Here is a 26,636-nt window from a genome sequence, read left to right as displayed (position 1 = left end):
TATGAATGGAATAAAAAACATTCTAGAAGGAAAAGCTACCTAAATGTCAGAAAAAACCTATATACAAGCTATAAAATCCTGTGAAAAATCACATAGACCAGAGTAAGAGCTGTCTTTACTTAGCAAAGAAATCACGAAGGATATGAAAATAGAGAATGAAAATAACACATTCTTACTTGATTCGAAAGCATTATCCATAATAGCATCTGCAATGTGTCTGTAATAATATGGTGTAAATTGGAATTTACATAACAGATCTTTGAAAACAGGGTCTGACTCACAATGTGAAAATGGTGCCTCCAGAAGGAAAACTCAGCCAATAGCAGGAGAACTTTGCAGAAGGCCTATTGCTTATTCCAAGATTAACCATTTAGCCTCTTTGTAGATAGCTTAGTATTCATCTTGGGCATGAGCTATGCAGAAAACTTGAATAGCTGGTCTTGGAAACCTCTGGTATGTTTCTCCTGAATAGACAAGTCATTTTCTCTGAGCTGAATTAAGTTCTTATTAATGGGTGTAGATTGACAGCCCTAAAAATTGGAAACCCTCTATTAGTGTTCATCTCCCTCAGCTGGAATTAAGACACTGTTCCTATCTTGATTCCTGTCTGTTGAGTAGGAGGAGAGTCATTAATTTAGCTAAACCAGGAGTAGAATTCCTTCACTGTTCTTTTTATTGCCTCGATGGTCAGGAGTTCAACTAAACAACAGTTCCCAGTGATATCCAGTCCAGGAATGGTTGGACACTTTGATTGCTGCAGAGCTGAAGTCAGACCTGGTTTAGCTCTGATATTTCTGGTCTATGCAGTCCATGCTCATTGCTCTTCTCTTTCATTTGCTAGCAGAAGTGCATGTCAGAGGCCAGTAGTGATGAGGCAGTGTCAGTCAACACAGGGTGAGGAGAGACAGGATGACTGCCTCTCACATCTCCATGTTTTATCTAATGTGTTTAACTGTCTAAGAAGCTACAGAGAGATTGTGAATGCTTTTTCTGTTCCTCTCCTAAATCCAAGTCCTAATCCAAATTTCAAAAGCATCATTAAATGTCTGATACTATTCATTGTAATTTGCAACTACATACAGTTCTACAGTTCTGAGGTATCTAATTGGAGAATAAATAGGTGTTAACTTCTCATCATACAGAAGTCTGGTAAGTATGAGATTGATAGGATAGACCTTCTTTTCAGATAAGTCATCACAGAAGTATTGTGTGTTGCAGAATCACAGAATGAGTGAGGCTGGAAGGGACCACAGTGGCCATCTGGTCCAACCTCCCTGCTCCAGCCAGCCATCTCAGAGCACTTTACACAGAATTGTATCCAGACAGTTCTCAAACATCTCCAGTGAGGGAGAATGCACAATCTTTCTGAGCAATCTGTTCCAGTATTAATGACTTTTGAGCATGAACCCACTAAAAGCAGAGAGATATTTGTGTCCTGTTTCTTATATGGAGTGAGCTGAACTGTCAATCTCCCTCCAGTTCATCAAATACTTTAGTTTTCTGCATTTACAAATAAAAAAAAAAAAAAAAAAAACAAAAAACACACAAAAAAAAGAAAAATTGGTTTATGGTTAGCTAAAAAAAGTAAAAATACAGATATAATTAGCACTAGGTTCATATTTCCTAGGTGTTTGTGTTCCTCAGTCTGCCTTCCTCAGTCTCCCAGCTAAGAAACACTTTGAGTTTTACTCAAAGTAGCCTTATCACTGATCTTTACATCTTTCTTCACTGTCTGTTGTTTCTTTTTCCTGACACCTCAGATTTTATGCCACATGCATTTTTTACTCAGTTTGAATACATTTCTAACAGTACAAACTATTGGATTTTGTTAAACTCTTTAATCCTGACATGCTTCTATGGCTTTCCCTAAACTCAGTCTATGATTAAATGTATTCTCAATCTTCTTGTTGACTTCACTATTGAAAGTTTTCGGGCAAAGCAGGCAGAACAAACTTCTCTGGGAACTGTATATCCATCATAAACTGGCTCTAACATGTTATCTATCCAGACTGGTTGTATTTTTCATCCTTTATCACAAATCAGTGCCACAGATAGATTGCAGTTTGCAACCTGCAGTTGTTCATTGGAGTTAGCTTGGCTGTCAGGACAGCCTTTCTGCAGTGCTTTAAACTTTCAGAACTTTTGTTCACGAGACTGAACTGTTTTTTCTAGCTGGCTCAGGGATCAGTGCTGTCCCATTAGAACATATGGAACAAGGCTGTGTTACCCTTTTGAGTTTCATTTAGGATGTGTGGCACCCCAGCCTTCATACTTCTTAGAAGTGTCTGTGCAAAAATGAACACAGTATGGAGCTACTCAAATCATGAACCTTAAGTGTATTTTACTTCTGTTTTAGATCATCCGCCAAATATTCAGAATCACTCAAGACTTCGAACTCCACCACCTCCAATATCACATGCTCACACCCCAAATCAGCATCATGCAGCCTCCATCAATTCCCTGAACAGAGGGAACTTCACTCCACGCAGCAACCCCAGCCCAGCTCCTACAGACCACTCTCTCTCTGGAGAACAGCCAGCCACTACTCAAGAGCCAGCCCATGCTCAGGACAACTGGTTACTCAACAGTAACATCCCACTGGAGACAAGGTAGGTCACTGTCTTCAGCACTTACAACCTTCTGACTGTATGTGCTCAGGATGCTATGGAAAATATACACATCTGCATAGCCAGCCACCTAGTTTGTGAACTGGTGTTTGACTTATGCATTTTGTGTTGTATTTATTATTCCTTGTGTCTTTTTATTTGGACTAGGAGAAGAGGAAATTGCTCTTCTTTCATAAACTAAAAATGTTGTCTTTAACAGCTGCTCATAAGGTTATTTTCCTCATTTAAAATTGGAATCAGGATCATAGATTCAAATGTTCTTGGTTTTCTTTCTTTTATTTTCCTTTAATGTCTTTTCTTCCTATGTGGTAGGATAAATCAATATCCTATTTAAAAAACTGAAATCAGTCAGTATATTGAAAAGATTTAGCCTTGTAGCTGTGCCTCATCAAGCAGTACTTTCGTAGTACATAATTCTCGAAAGGTTGATCTTGTTTCAGCTAATGAGGAGAGGTCAGCTGCTGCCTTTTTCAACATTGCTCAGCAAGCATGAAACACTGGATAGCCCAGCATCAGTCATTTAATGGTATTTCCATTTAGCTCTCAAATTCTTTTCCAACTATGTAACACCTGAAGGGTGTGACAAGGGCGAACCAAGTTGTTCTAGTTCATAGCTTTGTTCAGGGTCTGTGTAGGTTCTGGAAAAGAGAGGTCTCACATTCCCTCAGCCTCAGTCCTCCTATCTGATGGTGAGTGCATCTACTTGCAGTCCCAGTTGCTTTCTCCAGAGGTTTTGCTTCACCATTTCCATTGCTACCGAGCAGCCACTGGGGATGCTGGAGTCATTAGCTCCCATACATGGTGTCTTTTTCAGTCTGCAGAGGAGTCTTCCAGGTCTAAAACACACTGCACTTGCTCAGCTGTCTTTGTTCCTTCATTTGTTTACCCTTCTCAAACCAACAAGATTTTAGACAGCAAAAATCATGCCATAACTGAAAACAGAGACAGGGCCCAAATTTGTCACGGCACTGCCTGTAGGAATCTTGGGAGCAGCAGCAGCTGTAGCTGTATCATGGGAGAAACCCTACCCAGTTTTGCCAACTTCTGCTAAGAGAATGTTTTTTAAAAATGAGCACATCTGTCAATCTTTTTGAGAATGAGCTATATCTGCTGGCCCTCAGAAACTTCCAAAACAACCTCAATATCGCATTTTGTGGCATTTAAAGATAATTAATTTATCTGTGACTGCTTGATTAAAAAGACTCAACTAAGAAGCTGGATCCAAAAGATTAAAACAAAATTATAAGCAAGTAATGCAAGTGTGATTTGGCAACAGTTTCAGTAATTATATTGTGTTAGTAATTCTCAAGCACAAATACCAAAGCATTGAATTTTATGTGATAATTCTTATTGAAATTACATTAAAAAATACTTAGGCCCCACTCCTGCAGCTCTTTTGTGATAATCCTCTATAATTCTGAAGGAAGCCCTATGCCTTTTCCTAACCAGGTGGTGAATTCTTTATAGAAGAGATAATGCACTGTTTTAGTAGTGCAAAACCTTAAAGGCTGTCCTCATTTCTTCTCTGTGAAATCATTGTGGATGAAAATCTTTCAAGATCTGAAGCAGACTGCTCCTCTTGCAGGTTGGATTGGTCACATTATTGCTGTTAATCAGACTGGCAGTTGGAGGTCTACCTGCATGAAGAGCTGTTTCTGCATCATTTGGTGATTTTACTCTAGCATCACAGATCAGTCACATTTGTACTTGGTCCTCAATCTAACCATTTAATTAATTTGGTAGGAAACAGGTCACTTCAAGCATGATGGTGAGGCTTTTGACACACTGGTTGAAATGGCATAATTTCACCCAGTGTTCCTTTTGTTGTTGGAAAATATGTAATTTTGTACCAACAGCAAATGAACACTACTGACTGTTCTTTCACATACACAACATTAAGAAAAGATGATGTGTTATAATGGTATCAATAAAGAGAGGAGGCTAAGCTGCATAGATGATCAGTATATCTGTGACTACACTCCACTCTGACAGTCTGCTCTTCTGGCACACAGAGGTCTTCCATTTCCTTCAGCTGGATTTGTGTAGACATAAAAGACCAGGCTTCAGAGCTTCAGGCTTCAGATGCCCAATTCAGCTTCTTCCATAAGAATGATCTTCCCTGTCTTCTCCACTACAAATATTTTTAGAACAAAAAACAACAAAAAAAAAAAGACTATCACCTAAGAGAATAAAATGTCCAATATGTAGAAATATAAATCCTGGCCAAGAGACATTAATCCAAGAATAAAGGCTTTCGAAGTTAGGAGATTATAGTAATCTCATGTCAAAAATGGAATTGTATTTCCGCTGGTTTTTTTTAATACCGTATTAGTCAACAGAGAGAGAACACAAGAAAAAAAAAAAAAAAAAAGGAGCATCTTTTAAATGAGGATTGTCACAGGCTGTGGATTGTGCCTGCAGTTACAGAATTTAACCAGAGTTTGAAGTGGCTTGATTTTGACTGCCATGGACTCCAGGCAGTTTTTAGAGCTGGAAATTCAGACTGTTTGTCACTGCCTGGAAATTTCTGAACCATAATGTCTGCAAGGGCAAGCAGAGATGTGCAGCACGAATATACAACTGACAGGATAAGCGTATCTGAGAATTTTGTATGTTGCAAGAGGAAGAGCCCCTCCTCCTCTCTCCCTCCTTTTCATTAGTTTCCCTTTACTCCCTTTTCTCTGTTTCTCCTTTCTCCTCTTTCTTTTCCTGTCTGCTCCCTTTTTTGTTGCTTTAAAAGCCATGTATTATCAAGGTTGTGATGAGAAGATCTTTGCTCAGCAGTCACTCCTGACAGGTGAGTTCCCCCCATATTTATTCCTCAGTCTTCTTTCTTCTGTGGCCTCCTTTCTGTTCCTTTACATTTGACCTTGTGGGAGCGAATAAATGTTTAGTAGATGGACATTTAATTGACAAACCAACAGTTTTCAGGAGACTTCCATTCCCAGGAAATTTCACATGGTAATCATGTAAGGTCAGATTTCTGCCTCCAGTACTGCTAATGAGAAAGGAGAGTGTTTGTAACTAGCCAGTGATTTGCAGGTAATCTCCAAGGAGCAGACTCTGTGAGCCTTCCACGAGGAGGACAGTCACGCATCAGTCCCTCAGGTGACCCAGAGACCTGTCCATTACAAATGCACACATTATGAGATTATGTAACCCTCCCCTCTTCTGTTCTATTGGCAATCCACAACTGAAATTCATGGAACCAATTTGACATGGATTTTAACTAACAATGAACTTCTATTGATTGGTGTGTTGCCAGGTGCCTTGCCTCTTACCCATTAAATGATCAGTGCATGCACATATGCTGCTTCTTTTTGCATTGAACTCAACATCCAATTTTTCCTGCATTCCCAGGGAATGTGAGGAAGCCGTAAACACTTGGGGATGGATTGATGTCTCAAGTGCTATGGCACACAGCTCATGCATGTTGATCCACTTTACTCCAAAGCTATGAATAGGAGTCACTTCACTTTCATTCAGTTCGAGGAGTAGATCTGTTCTGTCAAAGCAGCCGAAAGGCCTCCAAAAGCAGGGAGTTGAGCTAAACAACTGCTGGCATTAGCAGCAGGAAGAGGAGGATGTAGAAATGAAAATTAGGCTTGAGAACATTTTAGAAGAAACAGTATCAAGGTTTGTATAATGTGTCAGGGCTGGCTGCTCTTGGTTTAACATGTTACCTGAATCTAGTTTTTTTGACAGGAATTCTTGTTTGAGTTCATGTCACTGTACCCTCTAGGCTCTTAATCCTGCATAAGTGATAAAGTGCTACAATGCTGTTATGTTTCCTTTACTAGTTTTTGCCAGGGAATTTATTCACATCCAGGGTTAGATTCAGTTTTGATGCTGAAAATAGACATGGGCAAAAACAGGACTGTATTTTGTTTTAAAAAACATGAGAGGAATTTTCTTTTGCCAGGTTTGAGAAACAAGCCCAAAGGTGAGAAAGACACAGTTTGTTCCCAGCTGTGCCTCTGGGTTAATTCTTTATGTTCCTGCTATTCTCCTCAAAAAGTACACAACAGCTTAGCATTTATAGGTCAAAATGTGACTCATAAAAGAACATGCCGGGAGGACAAATACTGCAAAATGCCGCTGCTGTGTGCAGGGTCAGTCCCAAGCATTTGCATCTGCAGGCCCTAAGTGTCTTGCTTATTGCCTGCATTACCCAGATTATAGCAAATACTCTGGTGCTGGAATTTGGGTTACAGCTTAATCTGTTTCTCGCTTCTATCTGCTTATGACCAAGAGACCTTCATTTGGAATATTCATATTAAGCAAGATTTACATTTTGAAAATTTATGTCTTTACTCTATATAGTGAGTTATTATTCCACAACGGAAAATAAATTAATCAAATTGGAAAATTAAAAGTTCTCAAATCCAAAACTGAAACTAAGGTAAAGGAGTAGCAGATTTTTGCTGGAAATCCTTGAGAAAGTTAGATGCGAGAGTGCTGCCAAGGTACTGACCACAGTGGGACATAGATAATGTGCTGTGCCTTTTCAGAGTTACAGTATCACAGATGAAGGAGTATTAACCAGATTACAGCTAGGCTGGATTGAAATCTGGCCCTTTGGATCCAGCACTTGGGAAGGTTTCATGTGTCACTGGCAATAAATAATGTGCAATGGACAAAGACATCAACTTTTTTGATACATGCACATGGGCATGTGTGCTTATATGTGTGTATATGCATATATATAGTGTATATATAAAGAAGTGAACATTTTTAAAAGCTATATATGTATATGTGTAGCATCTTATACATATAAATATATGTTCCATCATTCTAATTCCATGCACAACTGCACTATAACCATTGTGGTTTTTAAGATCACACTTCATATATGCATGACTCACTGGCTTCATTCATGTTTCCATATGTATGTAGAAACATAGCAAAGCAGACATTCCTAGAGACATTGCAGGACAACCTCATTGAGATGGACATTCTCACCTCCTCCCGACATGACGGTGCTTACAATGATGGGTATGTGACACTTACGTGGTCTTCCTGTTTACTGTACAGTCATTATGATCCTTGCATGAAAGCATTTGGTCATAGCAGTGATGTTGAAGGTCAACACCATTGCTGACTTCCAATATGGCTTTAAAAAATGAATTTCTGGGGCTTGGAGCATTGTGTCCTGTACATATTAATGGCAATCTCATTAATATGCTAGTGAGCCACTGCATGCCATTTGCTTTTTATCCCCTTATTGCTTTGAAAGTAATTTCATTTGTAGGAGGTACCTACAGCAATTTCAACTCCTATATTAACTAAAATTATTTCGTTTTCATAAAAATCTGAAACCTTCCTTGTGCTGACAGCCTGATACTTCCTTGTCAAACTGATGTCTTCCATATACCTTATCTGACAAGTGTCTGCTAGTGGTGTATGCAAGCCAAGTGTTGGAGTTTGACTTAACCACCCATTCTGGAATCTTTACACAAATTTTGATAGCTTAACATTTAAGTTATAATAGACTTTAAACTTGATACTTGGTGCCAAAACTGTTGCATCTTGTGTTGGCAGCTCATAATTTGGTAGCCATCATTCACACAAGAGCTTATTGGTGTACTTAAACACTGCAGGTGCCTCTTTTCTCAGAAAAGAGACATCTCTATCTAAATAATTTTCAAAAATAGGATTATATCTGACTTACTGTAAATTTTTTTTTTTTATATAGAGCATTAAGTAGAAATAAAGAATCTTTCTCTAATGCTCAGCAGTCATGCCTAGAGTACCAATAGAAACATGGCTGTAGTATTACAGGAACCTATTTTGGATAATTATGTGTTACATTTTGCTGCATGAATTGGTGGCTTTTCTGCACTGTGATGTTTCTGCATGTGATGTTTCCCCCATGACTGCACAAGTAACTTCATGGGGAAAAGAGTCACCTCTTCATCTGGTATTAGCCACTGGCTTGACTGACTCCCATTAATCCATGCTGATTGCATTTACTCTGGCTGCAAAATCTGGCCCCATAAGCCATGGCAGAATGTGCAAAGGGCGTTGGGGCTGTTTATCAGTCCTCACAAGCTGCATTTTTGTTTACCAGAAGCATGGTAGTAGATTAGTCCACTCCATTTCCCAGGTTTCATTCCCAGAATCTGAATGCCTTTTACAGCATGATGTCCCACCAAAATCAAGTTTTTCATATAGCATTCCTGGGGACAGAAGTTCCATTGGGACATTTCATTTCAGAAACTCATGGACTTCAGTGTGTTCTTTTTGTGCTGACTTCCATGAGTCTCACCCGAGGTGCTCGTGGGCTGGCTCTCAGGCTGTTTTTCATAATGGGCAAAATACGGTGCCTCCCAATGTGTCACTGGACAGGAAATGCTGTTGCCTTTGACAGTAATTCACACTTTTCTAAAGATAGGCTTCAATCCAAGGTGCTCTGGACTGCTTTGTGGAAGCAGGCACCTCTCTCCACTGGCAATACACAGGACTTTGATGCTTTTAGCCACACCATTGTCTGACACTTAAATTTGCTGGATGGGGACAGTGTGAATATTCCCCTCTGTGACAATTTGGGTGCTATGGAATGGCTTAAGCTCCTTTTTCCCATCTCCATTCACCGATGCCACACAAAAAACGCTCTCATGCAGTGATCAATAAATTGATAAACGCCCTCCCTTCTTTAATCTGACCCGTGCTCCTCTTCAGCCTCCCCGTAGGGCATTTCTGTGGGAGTGCGAGCAGGCTCCCAGTTCTGCCCGTGCCACCAGTCTGTCGTAGCTGTGCTTGGGGTTTTCATCTCACTCTAACGCCAGCTCTTCCACAGAGGAGACTCCCACCCTTGAAGAGTTCTCTGTGGCATTGTTGGCACTGTGATTCTTTGGTTTTGTTTTCTTTTACTCTGTGTGACTTGCCTTTGATTTTTATTCTTCTCTTTGGTGCATGCCGTCCGTGTCCGTAGCCAGCATTGTGTGGAGCTGCTTTCCTCGTCCTGGCAGCAGTCGCCATTGTCCCACCCCACGCCTCCCTCAGCATGGATCTGTGTGAGGAGTCACTTGCTGTTGGTCTTTCTTCCCTCAGGCACTTCCTGTTCAAACCTGGAGGCACCTCTCCCCTTTTTTGTACAACGTCGCCGGGATATCCCCTGACGTCCAGCACTGTGTACTCACCTCCCCCTAGGCCCCTTCCCAGAAGTACCTTTTCTAGGCCTGCCTTTAACCTGAAGAAACCCTATAAGTACTGTAACTGGAAATGTGCTGCTCTGAGTGCCATTGTCATCTCAGTCACGCTGGTGATCCTGCTGGCCTATTTCATAGGTAAGCTTGTTGCTGCTTGTTTTTCTTCTTTTTATTTCATTTCTTTACAGATCGTCCCGTACCGCTAATGTTTGGGAAACGGAGGGTCAAGACTGTGGTACAAAGTGATGGGGAAATAAGGCATCTATTGACTTGTTTGTGTTGCAGTGTTGTGGTAGGAAGCTTAACACCTGTCATAAAGCCAGAAGGGCTTAGTAAAACATGAGTCCTATGAGGGAGTTGTACTCCCTTCAATATCATGGACAGTTTACATTCTGCAGAGGAAAGTGTAGCTGGAATGAGGCAACGCCACCAGTTTTTCTCTAAGCATCCCATTGAAACAGGTGGTGAAGCCCCAATCCCAGTCACATTCAGGTCTCTGTCTCTGTTGACTTTGATGGGACAGGGTCAGAACCTGGATCCTGATCCTGATATCATTTGGTGACATACCCATTTCAGTGACATGTAATTAATTATATTGGAGTTCACAGGGTGACCAGGAGGATAGAGAAGGATTGGGTTGAGATTGTGGTTTAGCACAGCCTTTTTAGAGTAGGTGGTGCTGGTAAAATTTGCCTGTTGGGTGGAAAAGCAGTGGATTTTTCTTGGAACTGTGCGTGATCTGAATTTTTTTGGTTTATGAGGCTTGTCAGTGTTCATTGCAAAAAAGCATTTTTTGTGTGTGTTGCAAAAGTAATTGAACTGCTAGAAGGGAAAATTGTATTTTTAAGCCTGTAAAGTTGGAATGTTACCATTACTTTTTCTTCAGTTCTGTTTGATGTGTGTTATAAATGTCTTTAAAAAGTTCATTCCTAGACTTCTATGTTAAACTGTCCATGGTGCAAACTCCATTTGTCAGACACTTTTAGATGTGATCATGGGTTAAAAAGCCCATTTCTCATGGCACAAATAAGTCTTTTTGATTTTGCTGTGGCTTCCTGTACACTAATGATCTAATATAAAAGCTTGTGGTTAGAATGACAAATTTTAGTCTGGATTGAAAGATTTTGCTTTCATTTTACATGAATTTAATTAGCACCACCACAAAGGATTGCTTTTACTGTGTTCCTTTTATATACACTTCTTTAATGACTGATACTTTTTCCACTTCTGCCTTGCATCATACTCTGGTCACTTTTATGTCTCCTGTAAGAGGAACAGGAATGATTAATTAACCAACATTAAATCAGCAGCAGTTTGATGAAATATGCAGTCAGTTTTCATCATTTGCTATGTACATTTGGAATCACCTTTCTCATTTGTCTGGTATTCTCCTTATGTCCTGAACATGGTTCCTCTGGACATTATCTCTGTGTGTCAGAGGAGAATCATTTCAGCTCAGTGTAGCAGTGCCAGTTCATTCTGGAGGAGGAGGTGTTGGTTGATAGATGGAGAGGGGTTTGGTTTGCCACTCTCCAACTCAAAGCCCTGTCTCATAGTTCACAAAAGATCACACTTCTACTTAAAACCACAGTTAATGTGTTAAAAGGAAAGTCCATTGAGTGCCCTCCCATCCTTTTTATCCTCTCCATTCAGGTGAATTCACTGGCATTTGCCAGACACCACAGATGGCTGGCAAGGTGCCAGAAATGCTGAGCAGGTTGAACCACTGTAATTAAGGGTCATAATTACTAATTTCTAAAGGAACTACCAATTATTAAAAATCAAATCCAATAGTTCAGTTCAGCATAAACATATTTAGCAAAGATTGTCTCTACCAGACCCAGTGTCCTAAGCAACGAGAAAAAAAGGCAGATATTTAATTAGATTTTGATGAAAAATTGTGTTTAATTTCAAGTATAATCAATTATTAATTACTGTAATGAGTGACTCTGGCGGGGTTTACTAATTAACTCATTTAAAAATTATGAATAACCTTTTCATTTGTAATTATTTTTTACATCCTGTCAAGTTGCAGATGAGAATTGTATCACCTAACCCAAAAGAAAAGAAATGAATGAGGGAGTCAAAATGTCTGTACTTTCACTAAGTTAAACTGTAATGCATTTTGGTATGAACTGTGTAATTCTTAATAGGAACTTATTTATTATTCTAAATAACCTGGTCTGTTTGCAGAAAAATCTGTTTTTTCTCCAATTTGGGGTTTCCCCCCCATATTTGCATAGCTGCATTTTCTTACAGATACCTTTTCTCATGTAAGCAGTGCCTTGCTCTTTTCAGTGCCATGGGGACAGTCTGAGTGGTAAGGTATAACTTAGTCATGAGTATAAGGTCTAATCTGTATAGCTGTCTATCAGAATTAGGAATTTGACTGCTTTCTATCTGCTCTTGTCAGTTAAAACAACCATGGAAGTTCTCTTTTAATGACCATTTTCATCCTCAGAGCAAACTGGGGTCATTGGAAAGGTGAATGGACTTTAGGTTGGGTCCCATGGCAGCAGCTTGGCATTTAAGCTGTTTTTTGTACACTGGTCAGATAATGGAAATACTTCAGGGTGGTATCTAGGCCTTCAGGATGTTTCTCTCAGCCTCAGGCATGTCACAGTCCTCTGTTTAGATATTAAAATCTCAGGCCTTGCCTGTCTGTAGAAGTGTGGAGCTAAAGACATACAGAAGAGAGAGACTGCTATGGGCAGTACTTTGGGTGTGACAGACACTCAGACACAGCTGTGGTGGGTGCCCATCTGAGGCAGGCAGAGCTGCATGGGAACAACAAGGCATTGGTCATTTCTGAAGTTTTTTGCTGAAGCCAGTTCCTTTTTGAAATTCACCTGAAGAACTTGCTAAATTATTTGTTTTGAGGGTAAAAGGCAGAGTTTCTGTTATTTCATGCAAGTCTTTATGGCGTTTAGCAGTCTGAAGTTCATTTATCCTGCTGGGCTGTTTCAAAATGAGGAGAGGAGACATAAATAGATGTTCATGGCAGCTGAACGGCTGCTGTCATGTGTCAACACTGTGATCAAGGTGGAGGTTTTACAGGACTGAGTCACTGGTCTGCAGAGATAATGACAAACAAAATGTAACAGAGTGTATTAAACACCAAAAGCTGGTTTTCATTTGAATTAACCAGCTTTTGATTGACTTGTGCTCCCTTTTCAAGTAGTCAGACACCACACTAAGGCAGTGGTGACAGTACCCATCAGTGTTTTGGACACACACAGCTTATGCAAATCCCATGAGCGCCACAGAAAATTGTCTTGTGGGGTAACAGCACCAAGGAGAAAAGCGGGGGCAGATCAGGGCTGCAACATTCAAGTGATGGAACTGTTGAAATCAAAGGCCTCTTTGAGCAGCTCAGAACTGCCCTGCAAATTTGCTATTCCAGGAGTTCCTGAAGAGACATGACTTTAAAATGGAATTCTCCATTTTAGAAATGTCCATTAAATAGACAGCTAGACAAGAAAAATGTTATGGCTTTTGCTGGGATTTGACGGGGTCTGTATAGCATTGAGTTCTGCCTTGGAGGGCTCGTTTCTAGTAAGATTCTAATGGCAGAGAGAATCCCACGAGGATGTTGCTATGCTAATACTTTGCCAGCAGTTCCTGTACCTTGTAGATGCCAGACCTGCTAGCAGAGCATTGTAAAGTCTCTGACATTGCTGTACTGCTTGGGGGGAAGTTTAGAAATAGAAAATACCTATTTGATTGTCCAGATCTCCATGCCCAGCAGCTGTTTGGCTAGGTCTGTGGAACAGTTTCTGTATTAATTAGTGATGGAGAATAGTTTCTGCCTGTTTAAACAGAAGTTATTATCCTCTGCCTGATGTAGATTCCAGACTAGATGGAAGTACAATTTAATGTTGTTAGGCACTAGCAATTTTCCTATACTTAAGCATGTGCTGCGGTTGCATTGCATGAACAGCAAGAAAGATGGCCATTTGATTTAGATTAAAGCTAGGGCTGGAAAATATATTATGAAGCCAAAACAGTCCTTCCTTTTTATTGGAGTCAGAGTTCTCTACTTTTCAGCTCTGTGTTCATTTGAACTCTGTACAGATGCAGCTTCACTTGAAGAACAGTGTTGCTTGCTGCAGGCAAAATGCTTTGACAGTAAAAGTGTGCTAGGACTGTGATGTGTTTCATAAAGTGTCTTTCTTTTTATTGTCTAAGAATCATTCCAAAATCTAACTTTAGCTCAGTTTGTCCATGATTCTTTGATGCTATGGAGCAAACCAAATTTAAAGCAGCTCTCTAAAGCTCTTAGAAATCTAATTAGTTAGCAGAGGATGTGTAGGGCACCAATTACCAGGGTGTTTATGTGATAAGAGATCAATAGTAAAAGTTGCTAATGCTTAATTATTAAACTTTATCCATATCTATTAATCCTACATTTATACCTTGATATGAAGATATTTATTCACATTAAAATGTAAAACAATTTATTACCCTGCCAACAGGCTACTTTCACTTCATGCTTTAATACTCCTTTTCTGATCCCAGATTAAGTTCTATTTTGCTACTGTTGACATTTGTTCTTTTGATTTACAAGGACTGTAAATCAAAATCTTTGAATGTTTTCTATTTCCATCTTGTCTTTGAAAAAAGGCAGAAATGGGAGCTAAACAATCTGTTCCAGAAAAGCCTTTATGTTATGAAGTCAATCTGTTACCTCAAAGAGAGCTTTGAGGTCACTTTTTAGTTCCTTCACTTCTTCACAAAATCACTGTGGTCTAGTCACTCAGTAACTGCAAACTCATTTATTTAATTTTACCCTTAATCAATAAAAATGTCAGATCCAGTCTAAAAGGTACTTTAGTCTTACCAGTGATTTATTTTGTGTATTATAAATGTTTGTGAAACAGCATTCCAGGACACTGGTTGAGAGGGGACCATCATCACAAGCCAGCACTACCATTTCTTCCTGTATAGCAGTACTTGAATATGTGGGGTTTTGTTTTTTTCTGTTAAAGCTGGCTCTTATTACACCAAATGCAGACAAACATTGGTGAGGCAAGAGGGTTAGTGCCACTCCCTCACTAAGCAGGACAGTTTAGATGACATCTAGCTCTTCTTTTCATACCCCTGACATTTAGGAAACACAGGCCTTATTCTTCATGTTCACATGCTCCTCTTACACTGGAGCAACTGCATTTCCTTCAGCACTGGTTCAAATGTAGTCAGTGGCAATGGGCACAGTGTCTGCAATGAGAGCTGGAAAAATCTGCAAATATTTGTATAAATTCCTGGTTCTGGAAATGGACCTGACTGAAGAGAAAATATAAACCATGACAGATGTTAACCCTTCAATCCAGTTTTGAATGATCTTTTTTGTTATTGCTCCCCAAATTTGCCCCTGTAAATTTTCTCACAAAGGCTAAGGCATGAAAATAGTCTCAATCTCATGGAGAGATGCCATGAACTTGAGCTTCTGTCTGACTACTCAAAAATGCATGAAGTTGCAGAAATCTTTTTGCATTTTTGTTCTGTAGCAGAGAGATGAGAAGGTCACAGGACTCTGTTCACCTCAATCACTCTTCACTATGCTGGAGACCCAGCGAGGGCAGCTGCTGTGTGTAAGGTTTACAAGAGGCTGGTGAGTAGCAGTGAGCTCAGGAAATCTGCCTCAGGGAATCTGGCAAAATAACCTTTCCCTGGCCAGATCCACAATGAAATAGTGACTCAAATGCTTCAGCCCCACCTCTTTACTGGCATTATCCCACCTCCCTCTCAACATGCATGCATACATGGAGAGTAATTATCAGAGAAACGAGAAAGACACAAAATTAAATCAATGGCCTTAAACTGAAAGAGAGTAGGTTTACATAGATACTGGGAAGCAATTCTTCATTGTGAGAGTGGTGAGGCACTGGCATGGTTTTCTAGAGATGTGGATGCCCCATCCCTGGCAGTGTTCAAGGCCAGGTTGGATGGGGCTTTGAGCAACCTGGTCTGGTGGTAGGTGTGCCTGCCCATGGCAGGGTGGTTGGAACTAGATGGCCTTTTTTTTTTAGGGTCTCTTCCAACCCAAGGCATCCTAGGATTCTGTGTAAATTAAAAACACAGTGGGTTACATTCAGTCTTACATTTCTGCCTGGTTTGTTGTCTTTTGCTGCAGCTTTAAGTACATGGTGGTATGAATTATAAAGTAGATCTTTTATTTTCTATCACCTGCAAAGTCAGGAAGAGCTCTTTGTATTATTAGGTGATTGTGTACATTTTTTTTTTTCACTTTGGATTTTCCAGTGTATGTTTGGATAGCAGCTACTCTTAGCTTTATCATTTGCAGCGAAGGAAGTACAAGTGATTTATCCACTATTGTGCTGTAAAATAAAGGAGATAGAGGTACAAGGTGCCACTTTAAAGTTATTCTTGTGAAGATCAATTCGTTCAGATGGGTGTTAAAAACCTTACCTAGAAGCTCCATTAAAAAGCATTCACTGTTTCCATCTGAATAAGATCTGTAACCTGACATTAAAAGTGTTGTGATTAGAAAAATACATCTTGATAGATATGCTTTTGAAAGACTCACAGAATCACTTAGGCTGGAAAAGACTTCTAAGGTCATTGTGTCCAACCTTCAGTGGAACATGACAATGTCAAATAAACTTCAGCATAAAGTGCCACATCAAGTTGTTTCTTGAGCACCTCCAGGCATGGTGACTCCACCATCTCCCTGGGCAGTCCATTCCAATGCTTAACAACCCTTTCCATGAAGGAATTCTTCTGGTTGTCTAACCTAAAACTCCTCTGACAGAGCTTAAGACCGTGTCCTCTTGTCCTGTCATGTGTTGCCTGGGTGAAGAAGCTGACCCCCACCTGGCTGCAGGCTCCTTTCAGGTGGCTGTAAAGAGCAATAAGGTCCCCATCTGAGTCTCCTTTTCTCCAGATTAAACACCCCCTGCTCCCTCATCCACTCTTCATAGGACATGCTCTCTAGACCCTTCACCAGCTTTGTTTCCCTTTCTGGACTCAAAGGAGATATGCTGCTGCAAGAAAATATTACTGGAAAAGTAGAGCAGAAGATACTGCAAATTTTGCCAGACTTACCCCATCTGTGGAAATTGGGAAGTACTAAAATGTAGATATTCCATGTGATGACAATATGTTCTGAATTTGGCAGCAAAATTTCTGCTTTGCAAAGTGGTTAGTACATCTTCAGAGTCTACAGTGATAAATATACTGATGAAGTTTACATCTTCTCTCTGCTAATTCAGTGTTTATTGGAGGCAGAAAGAAGCCTAAGGATTCCCATAAGTCTAACTTAAAATTATTTTCTCAGTTTACAATATGTTATATTCATAAACTATCACATTGTGCAGGCTGACCTCTTTGCACATTGAAGCACAGCAAATCCAGCTTCTTACTCTACCTGTTTTACATAGGTAAGTCACATACCTACTTCAGCTGGCTTTTTCACAACTTACATGTGTAAGCGTCTCATTAGGTCTTTCTGGGCTATGAAAGTTACATTAGGATATTGTTGTACAGCATGTTCTTGTGCTTACTCCTTAAGTCATTTGGTCTCTCTGCTTTCCAGTTGCCTGTGTCCCATCTCATGGACATAGTTTGCAGTCCATTATCCAAAGTCTATAGGCTGACCATTGACACTTTGTTTGAATCATTCAAATTTAGTTACTGCCCTGGTCTTCTGTTTTTCTGTTCTGCCCTCGTCATTGTATTTCTCACTTGAAGTATTTGAGTCATCTACATGTTTAGTGATCCATGATTTTATATTTACTTACATAACACTGATGCAAAAGTTGAATAATTTCAACAGCTATCAGCTGTTGAACTTCACAAGAAATTGTAGCTTGATTGTTATTCACCAGCAATAATAATAATCTTAATGTCTTTCAGTTAGTTTTTAAATATATGTATGCATGTTTTTATACCCTGAAAAAATGCATGGTTGTTTAATCACATCAAATTAAATCAAATGTCTTACTAAACTGTAATCTTGTCAAAGAATGTGTAACTGTTTCTTAAGATCTGTTTTTTGGAAAAGCAATATGGTTGGACTGAGATACTATACATTCACTTTCTTTATTTTCTATAAGTTCAATTCTATATTTTGTCTATAATAGATATCAGACTACCCAAACCAAGTGACTTGCATCCTGTCTTTTTCCCTTCTTAATATTTGTATTCTTAAATATTTGTATAGCAATTATCCTGTTCTAATTTCTTGGTAGATGATTCAGTGTTAATCAGTGAGTCAGATTCTTTCTTCTTTACTGGGTACAAGTTAAATGAGCCTGCACATTTAAAAATGTTTGTCCTTAAATAGATGTAGTTCAGTATAATTCCTTGTTATTAATGGACTGGAAAAAAAACTTATTTCTTGTTAAATGGTTGCATTATTGTAGTTATTTTCAAAATACTAGAACAAAAATTCTTACTGAACACTTCAATCTTTACTACAAGTTACTAGGAATTTCCCTATCTCCGTCAATATTGCTGCTCATTTTGCTAGGTTTCAGTACACTTAAAAAAAAGTTCTATTGTTCTGTGGATTTTTTCAAGGCATGTATTTTTTCTTGGTGTCCTCAGCTTCTTTTCGCCTCTCTCCTTTAGAGGCTTTAGATTTATATAGATTACTTTCCATTTCCCTATTGTTCTACCTTTAATATATTACTTTTTTCATTTCTGCTTATTGTTTTGTTTTGACACTGATTGAAGAGGTCCTTTTGTCAAAGTCTGATCCTCTTTCATCATTGTGGGATCATTGGAAGAATGAGTTCCATTCAGCAGCAGACCACCAATAAAACTGATTATTTAACCAGTCGAAAGCAGGTTGTGGCTGTGGATCCACAGGACTCCATCTGATCTGGGACTCTACATCAGTGTGCCATGAAACCATGCATTAGTTGGCCCTTTAGATGTCTGATCCTTCTGTAAAATTAAGAATCTTTAATACAAGAAGAGATTAATGTCATTCCATCTGGTTTTATTAAATGGTAAGATATGGGCTCTCAACCCATAAGCTTTTATCAGTTGCTTTTAGTGAGGTTTTATAGTTGCTGTAAGCCCCCAGAAAAGAAAATAACAGCAGGCTGATTCCAGAAGTGCTGACCTTGTCTTTATGACAGTGGCACAGATGCACTGCTATAATCTTTATTTCACAACTTAGATTGACCTTTGCACACAGATGCTGAAAAAGAATCAGTTTTACGGATGTTTATATGTCTCGTGGAAGGAGTTCTCCTTGAGTCCATGTTTTTATTTCATACTAATTAGTGTGAAATAATGTAATTTAATTGCAGTTAAGTGGAGACAGAAAGAATTGTTTCCTGTAATGGGCTTTTTTCCCATGTTTTTAAATACCAAACATTTTTATGGGTAACTAGTCACAGAGTAATCTCAATTAGGGATGTCACTGACAGTGAAAAATGCTCCTCAGTTATAGTTCAGTGTTTCTCTCCCATCCTTTTCTAGCATAAATTAAAAGATGGCTTCAAAGCCTGCTTTGCAGCCAGCTCATACATTTCTATTGAAAGTGTGCAGCAATGCATTCTCTGAGGTTTTTACCTGTAGTTAAAATTGAACGATGTTAAGCTATAGACATCTTTATAGGGTGAGATGTTGTTAAGTATACTGCCCAGGTGACATCCTAGATGACCTGTAAAATAATGACTAGAAAGTCAAATCCATTCTTTTCCTGTTTGTCAAGATTTCAAACCACTGTTTATGCTGAAACTTACAAGCTATAAAAGGACCACTTACATACTTTCCTTTGAGGCAGTAGGATCTGGTACTCTGTAGACAGTGGTTGTTGAATCTTTGTGTTTCTGTGCTGACCTATAAACTCTCCCATCATCTCCAGCTTTTCCTATCTTCCTCGCTATTTGATTTTGTCATACCTTAACTTCCAAGCCTGTTCCTGTTGCACTCATGATGAGAACAGGATATGTTGGCTGTTTTCAAATATGGTAGGAGGTGACACAGCAGCAGGTGACACAGCAGCAGCACCTCACCTTGCTTGCCCAGTACAACTGCAGCATCACTTCATTATGCAAAGAGACTCTTTAAAAAGCAAAGCAGAAGCAGGCAGTTTGCAGAGATGATGGGTATGCTTACCCTAAGTATTTCAAAAGAAAATCTAATTGAAGTATCAATGGAGCAGAATCCCTTTTAATTATGGCAGAAATTATAATGAAATCAAGCATCAAAAGAGTTTCTTAAGGCTTTTGGTTTAAAAAAAAAATCCTTCAATCTAAGCATAATGATGTTCCAAACAGCATTAATCTTGGTGATTAACAACAATTTATTTATTTTAGTACACCTTCCCTAGCCAGTCTGTATCATGAGCTACTCCAGATTGTGGAACATGTACATGGGATCATTCTAGATACCCAGCTGCTGCAGAAGGGATACATTTCTCTACTGTTAAACTCTTATGGGTACTCAGACCCAAACTATCTATTAAGAATTATCTCTGGTCCTTGCTAGATGAACAATGCACAGGAATTCAGAAAGTATTGGCTCACCAAAAGCAGTACCACGGTAGAGTTCTTTCTAACAAATAAATGTTGCAGACTATCAAGTTTCACTGCTTAGTACTGTTCAATTCACTACTATCATCTTAGTCTTTGGGGATGCAAGGGCAAAGTGCTTTGTAAGCGCTTTGATACATTTGTATTTAATGATGAACCAAAATTATCATGGCCTAAGTTATCACAAGGGAACATTTGGGCCTCTTATTACAGGAAAGACATTGAGGTGGTGGATGGAGCATGTCCAGAGATGGGCAACAGAGGTGAGGAAAGGCTGCAGCATGAGTCTGATGTTAAGTAGCTGAAGGGAGTTGGGGGTGTTCAGTCTGGGGAAAAGAAGGTTCAAGGGGACCTTACATCTCTCTACAACTCCCTGAAAGGAGATTGGAGCCAGGTGGGGGATTGGCCTTTTCACCCAGGCAGCCAGTTGACAGGACCAGAGGAAGTATCCATAAGTTAAACACCATGAGAGGTTTAGATTGGATATTAGGAAAGATTCCTTCATTGAAAGGGTTGTCAAGCAGTGGAATAGGCTGTCCATGGTGAAATCACCGTGTTTGGAAGTGTTCAAAAGGCACATGATGTGGCAGATGGAGATGTGGTTTTATGGTGAACATGTCAGTGCTGGGTTAGTGATTGGACTTGATGATCTTGGAAGCTTTTCTAACTTTAATGATTCTTTGATTCTATACTCTAAATATATGTAAGAGTAGGGATCTGGATCCACCAGCTGATGTGGTCACTCATTTAGGCAAAATTCTGCTGTTGGATCTACTGTTGTTTTCTATTTCTATTGCAGAAGTACTGAGGTAGTGAAGAATAGTGACACCTCTTTTTTTTTTTTTTTTAATTGGAGAAAACAAGTAATGGTGTGTACTTTATCACATCTCTGGTCCACCCCAAGCTGGCTACCACAGAACTAGAAAATCTGAGTTCACACATGCTCAGTAGGAACCTAGTTAGACTGCAGTAGCAAATTGTCTATGCAAAGTGTATTCCTTCCCTTTCCAACCCCCTCCTACTGCTACCAAGCAGACTGCACATATGGCATCCCTAGAAAGCAATTGAACGTGCTACAATGCTGGAGTTGCCAGGGCTGAGTGGTAATTTCTGTGCAATTGTTCTGCTCAGCATTGGGCCAGTGGAAAAAAATAGCCTGTGATGAGGGAATTAAAGGCTATTACAGAGTACACATGCATACGGGGCTGATGTAAAATCACAAAAGCAATCTTAATTCTGTTCTTTGCTCATTTTTGAGTAGTTGACTTGGCAAACTTTAGGGTTTTTTAGCAAATGCTTTTTTAGGTAAAATTAAATATAAATATGGCCGTGGTTCTTTCTAGAACACTGTGGGTTGCACTTAGTAGCACTTGCCTTATTCTGTGTGCTGGATTTAGTTGTAAGTCTAAGGGAACAAATCATCAGGTTGTGTTAAGTTTTGTTATTGAGAGAGCTTTTCACACTGATGTGTACCATTCATTTAGATTTATAGCACCTGAAAGTATTGTGCTGGATTTTTCTCATGGTCTCTGGACAGAACAAAAATTATTGTGTAGTTAATTGTGCTGTGTCACCCACTTTATCGGCTTTCTCAGACTGTGCATTTGTATCCATTTGCCAAGCTTTTGTACAGGGAAAAAAAAAATCCCTCTCCAAATTGGAACAGTGTTTGTTTTTCTGGTAAAGAAAAACTAGAAAATAAATTAAAACATTCTTAACCTGCTTTAAACATGTGCTTTTTTCATTCAAAGCAGCTAAAACAACAAAATGCTCCTGAACACATGTACAGTTAAATTTTCTACATATATCTTCCAGCAGGCTCATGGCTGCATGGCTGATAGGATTCTGCTTTAAAGCTCAGTTTTGACAATGTTGATGAGCACTCTGGCCCAGATCTACAAAATGTGTAAATTCTGTTCTGAGCTTGAAAAACCTCCATCATCCTCTTGAAGTCACTAGATTTACTTAGATTGAGTAAAGCTCAAGTTACACGTGTGCTTTGGACATCAAGGGATTCTGAGATGGTCATTTTGTTAATTTTTCTTACATCAGCTAGCACAGCCCAACTGGGGTTCTGGTGCTTTTAGAATGTGCTTAGTGACTAATAACAGTTATGCCGTTTTCAGCTGATTTTAGGATTAAAACACAAGCAGTGGTCTCAAAGACATTTACTCGTCTTGCTATAATAACATCATGTTCGTGTTCAGAAGGACAGATGAGAAGGCAGCCACCTGAGAGATAGCTCACACATCAAATTCTACAGCAATACTTAGATCTTCATGCTTAAAATGGGATATTTGATTTAAACTCTGATCCCACCACTGTTGTGATGGGGTTTTAGAAGAAGAGAGATATATTTTGTGACTTCTGCACAGCAAACTCTGTTGTTTAGACTTTAGGCAACACTTATTGTGTTACTTTTTGGAAGGCAGGTTTTCTGAAAGATGTCTAGTTGAGATAACAAGGAAGGAAGCATGTGAGATCTTGTGTATTTACCTGTGCAAATTACACCATTTTTAATTAGAACCTCACAGTTTATATGTGTGTAATGAAAGGGAATTTGTAAAATTATACTGTCCACAACAGGCTAGCCCAGAATTTTAGTAAATACAGGATAAGAGGCCCTCTGGTAGAGCTGCCTGTCCTCATTTCTCTAATTGAAGTGAATGCCCCAATGGGAAAACCATTATTTCTAATATTATATACACAAATTAAAACTCCATTTAGAGGTACAGTGGGACCATCTTGTAATTGACTTTGATCTTGAAGAAATATCATCTCAGTAATATTTGTTTTAATATGGTCTCTGCCAGAAAGGATATCTAGAAGGCAAAATATTATTTTACTGAGAAAGACCATGTTTTATACTGAATTTATTAGAACTTTGAGGGCTGAAATAAGTTTATTTGTTGCAGTAGGCTGCCTGATAGCAGCCAAACGCTGCTGACCACTGTTCCACTTCCTTTTCTATTTCAAATTGGTGCAAATTTAAAGGAAACTACCAAAGATATTTAAATAGTCAGCTCCTCAGATAAGCCTTGCCACTTGTATGTCTATTTTTTTTTCTATAGGTTAACACTTTAAAAAAATCCTCCTTTAAATATGCATAAAAATATTTAAATATACCCATTTAAGATTGCATTTTCCCTTTCCTGCAAGAAATTACAAGCTACTGTAGCACTGGAGGGGCCAGTGATCATCTATTAATGATTTGAAGGGACAGGCAATCATTCAAAAGACTTTGATCCTCAGGGGCAATTAGGAAGACATTGAATAGGAAGTGCTGACTCTTTGCATTGAACAAACATTGAGTTTAACTGCTTCATTTTATAACATGCCTTTCTAGTCACTTCCTTGAAGGTTTCAAAGAAATGTGGTGCTTCAGCTGGAAGCCTTTCTTCTTCCTTATTAAGAACAATTGGGAACTAAATTAAAATATAAAGTGTTCTCTTAAGATTCTTGCTAATGCTATTTGGTAGACCATCTGCTTCTGTCGTGGAAATCATGGATACAGCTCTTCTTCAATCAGGAGGGGTCAAAGAATAACTAGTTAGTGTTAAAGCAAGTAAATGTATTTGTGGCAGGATTTCAGGTGATTAGCACAATGCTTTGTTTTCTCGAGATGCAGTTCCCACCTGATGGCAAATTTTTAAGAGGTAGGAAGCTCTCTATCATTTGTATTCTTCCTTTGCATGTGGTGATTCTGATTGAGTGAAGGAGAAAACGTGAATTGTCTCCAAAAGAACCACTTTTGGTACTTGCTTAGTTTAAGTGTGAAGCAATAGTCAGGCAGCAAGGTGGGGTCCCAGGAACTGCTAGATGTATCCCATAGCATGTGTTAGTACTGAGCTGGCTGTGAAAGCACCTAACTCATATTTTATGACACTTGAGGTCCTAAAACAGTCCCACAAACGAACACAACACCGATACATCTATGTTTTATCAGCAAAATCCTTCCACCCTTAACCCTGAGATGGGTGGATACAAATTGTCTTAGATTAAGCAATTGCATCCCAGCCCAGCAAAGTGTCTTTAACCACAAACTGTGAAGGAGGCTTGAAAATCCTTTTTTCTCATTGAAGGTGGATCATTGAGCAGTTAGGAGGGGAGGCAATTGGAGAATTTACAATAGTGAGCATTACCCTAAATGTCCCTCCTGGTGCCTTCTTTTATTTTTCTTAACTATTGTCCTGTGTCAGATAAATCAACAGGCAGGAAGCAGAGCCACGGGACCTCCCAGCTGCAGGCTTAGAGTCTTCACTTAAACAACATGTAATCAAGCTGCCTTTTGGACTCCATTCCTTTGTGACCTGTTAATTTTACATTTCTAACTGCACAGCAGCTCTAATCTGTCTGTGCTGTGGAGAGCCTGGTATGCAGGATTCTCTGTTCCCACATGACTGCAGTCCTGTCCTGGTGTGCAAATTCTCATTCATGTGGGCAAAAGATGATTTATGAAGGCAGGTTTTCCATTTCCTGAGTGAGAGTTTTAAGCCACAGATGGAAAGCATTTCTGTCTAGAAAATAATTTCAGACACTAGGAATGACACAGAGTGTTGTACAGTTTTTGGTCACAAGGTAACTGCTGAAGTCCACAGAGAAAGTGGCCTTGCAGGAATCCCTCTCTCCTTGCCCCATGGTGCCTGGCTGAGTGAGCTGGGTATGTATGTGTAAATGATGTGAATTCATCATACTGCAAACCACTAGGATCGTTAGTCAGGATACTAGATCTCAATTCCAGATCTGTGAACTATTCTTTGGGTATTAAATCACTGCAATACTCAGAAGTGTCCCCATGCTCTTAGATGAACAGCAGCTTGGGTCTGTCTAGTCCAGTACTTGACCATACAAACAAGTAGAGCAGATAGTATATGCTGCATCCAGCTTTTTGCCCTCTTCCTACACCAGTAAGGCCATAGAGCCACTTCAGCCTTTGACTCGTGTGTTCTACCATGCTGGGACACAGAAGTCTGGGCCAGCACTGAAATGGAACAGCAGTGTAAGAGAAAAACTGTTTGATTTATTTCTTTATTGTTTGTTTTACTGTTCCCATTCTTCTTAATCTTCCTTGATTTATTGAAGTTTGATAAACCAATGATTATTGCATGCTGAAGGGCTCCTTTTCATAACACTGGGTGTCACAAAAATACTGTTAATTCTGCAACAGTCAATTCTACCACTTATACAAAAATCATATGATTTCAGTGTAGAGACAGTTATCCAGATAATTACAGTCAAGTTTCTTCCAGAGACAGGAGTAAAAGCAATACATTTACTTGAATTAAAATTAACCCTGGGTAATTCAGTGATGGGATTCAGCATTTTCTCAATTAGGACAAAAAAGCAAAACTCAGGTATCATTTTGGAGAGCATGTTATTGTAAATCTTGACTAAACATGAAGGTTAAAGAGGAATATGTAACCACCACATACCTTATGCTTGTTTCCTCACAAGGAGGGGAGAGCAAGGAAACAAGCTGTAAAAATGTCTTCTCAACCACTGACTGAGCTTCAGCTGTTTTTCCTATTCCAAATCCCTTATACTTTTTTGTTGAACTTACCTTTGCTCTATTCTAACCTTCTTTTTCTCAGTTTCTCTCATTCCATATTTTTCTCACCTTCCTCCCCTTTTTCATTTTTGTTCTTGTCCACTGTGGCATCAGTCCTCCTCATTTATTCCTTCTCACACAGTGTTTTCCATTTTCTTCTTTTCCCCATGCTGCAGTGGGAGGCTTTGGAAAACCCTTCTCCCTCCCAGGATTGGCCTTTTGGCTTGTCTTGGCTTAGGCTTAGCTGTCAGCAGTTCAGTGGGGTGCTTGTAGTGGACCAGCAAAGCCAAACTTCTCCAGATGGAGCCCAGTGCCAGGAAGCTGAGCTGGGGAGGGTGGAGTGGCTGTGCAGAGAAACTTCACTTTTCCAAAGTCTGTGCCCTCCCCTGTGTTATTTAAGCAAATATACTGACATATATGGGCATATATTCTCATATAAATATAGATGCATATAGATATAGATTCATATAAATATAGATTCTCATATAAATATATATATAGATATATTCTTAGCACAAAGTTTTCTGGGGTTTTCAGATGAGAATCCCAAAAGATTTCCTGTCTTGCCTTTATGCCCTTTACCCCTGCACTTGCTCTAGGTCCAGGCTCAGGTAGGGATCATTAACATGTTTTGTTCATTGTTTTTCATTGTTCAGGGCAAGGCCAGTTGTTAGCTGGAAAACAGTTGATATTTTATTCATTCCTTTGTTTCTGTAGCAGCTTTGCCTGGGTGAGGAATCACCAGGCCAGCTGTGGTACCTGCAGGGCTTAGCCCTGAGAGGGCAGGGGAGAAGGAAGC

The 26,636-nt window shown here is 39.3% G+C and overlaps 1 protein-coding gene across 4 annotated transcripts in view; it reads left to right on the top strand.

Annotated features, from left to right (window-relative positions):
* Positions 1-26,636, top strand: part of TENM4 (teneurin transmembrane protein 4) — a 587,508-nt gene that overhangs the window by 378,478 nt on the left and 182,394 nt on the right. For 2 of the 4 annotated variants that reach the window (XM_079300958.1, XM_079300959.1), the window contains 3 exons: positions 2,357-2,609; positions 7,524-7,622; positions 9,681-9,916. In XM_079300958.1, the coding sequence (XP_079157084.1) occupies positions 2,357-2,609; positions 7,524-7,622; positions 9,681-9,916 (588 nt within the window). The remainder of the gene's footprint in view (positions 1-2,356; positions 2,610-7,523; positions 7,623-9,680; positions 9,917-26,636) is intronic. The other 2 variants (XM_079300961.1, XM_079300960.1) reach the window with 1 other exon arrangement.

The sequence above is a fragment of the Erithacus rubecula genome (assembly GCF_903797595.1).
Source record: "Erithacus rubecula genome assembly, chromosome: 1".
NCBI classification, from domain to species: Eukaryota; Metazoa; Chordata; class Aves; order Passeriformes; family Muscicapidae; genus Erithacus; species Erithacus rubecula.
This window is presented reverse-complemented; position numbering and strand designations above follow the sequence as displayed.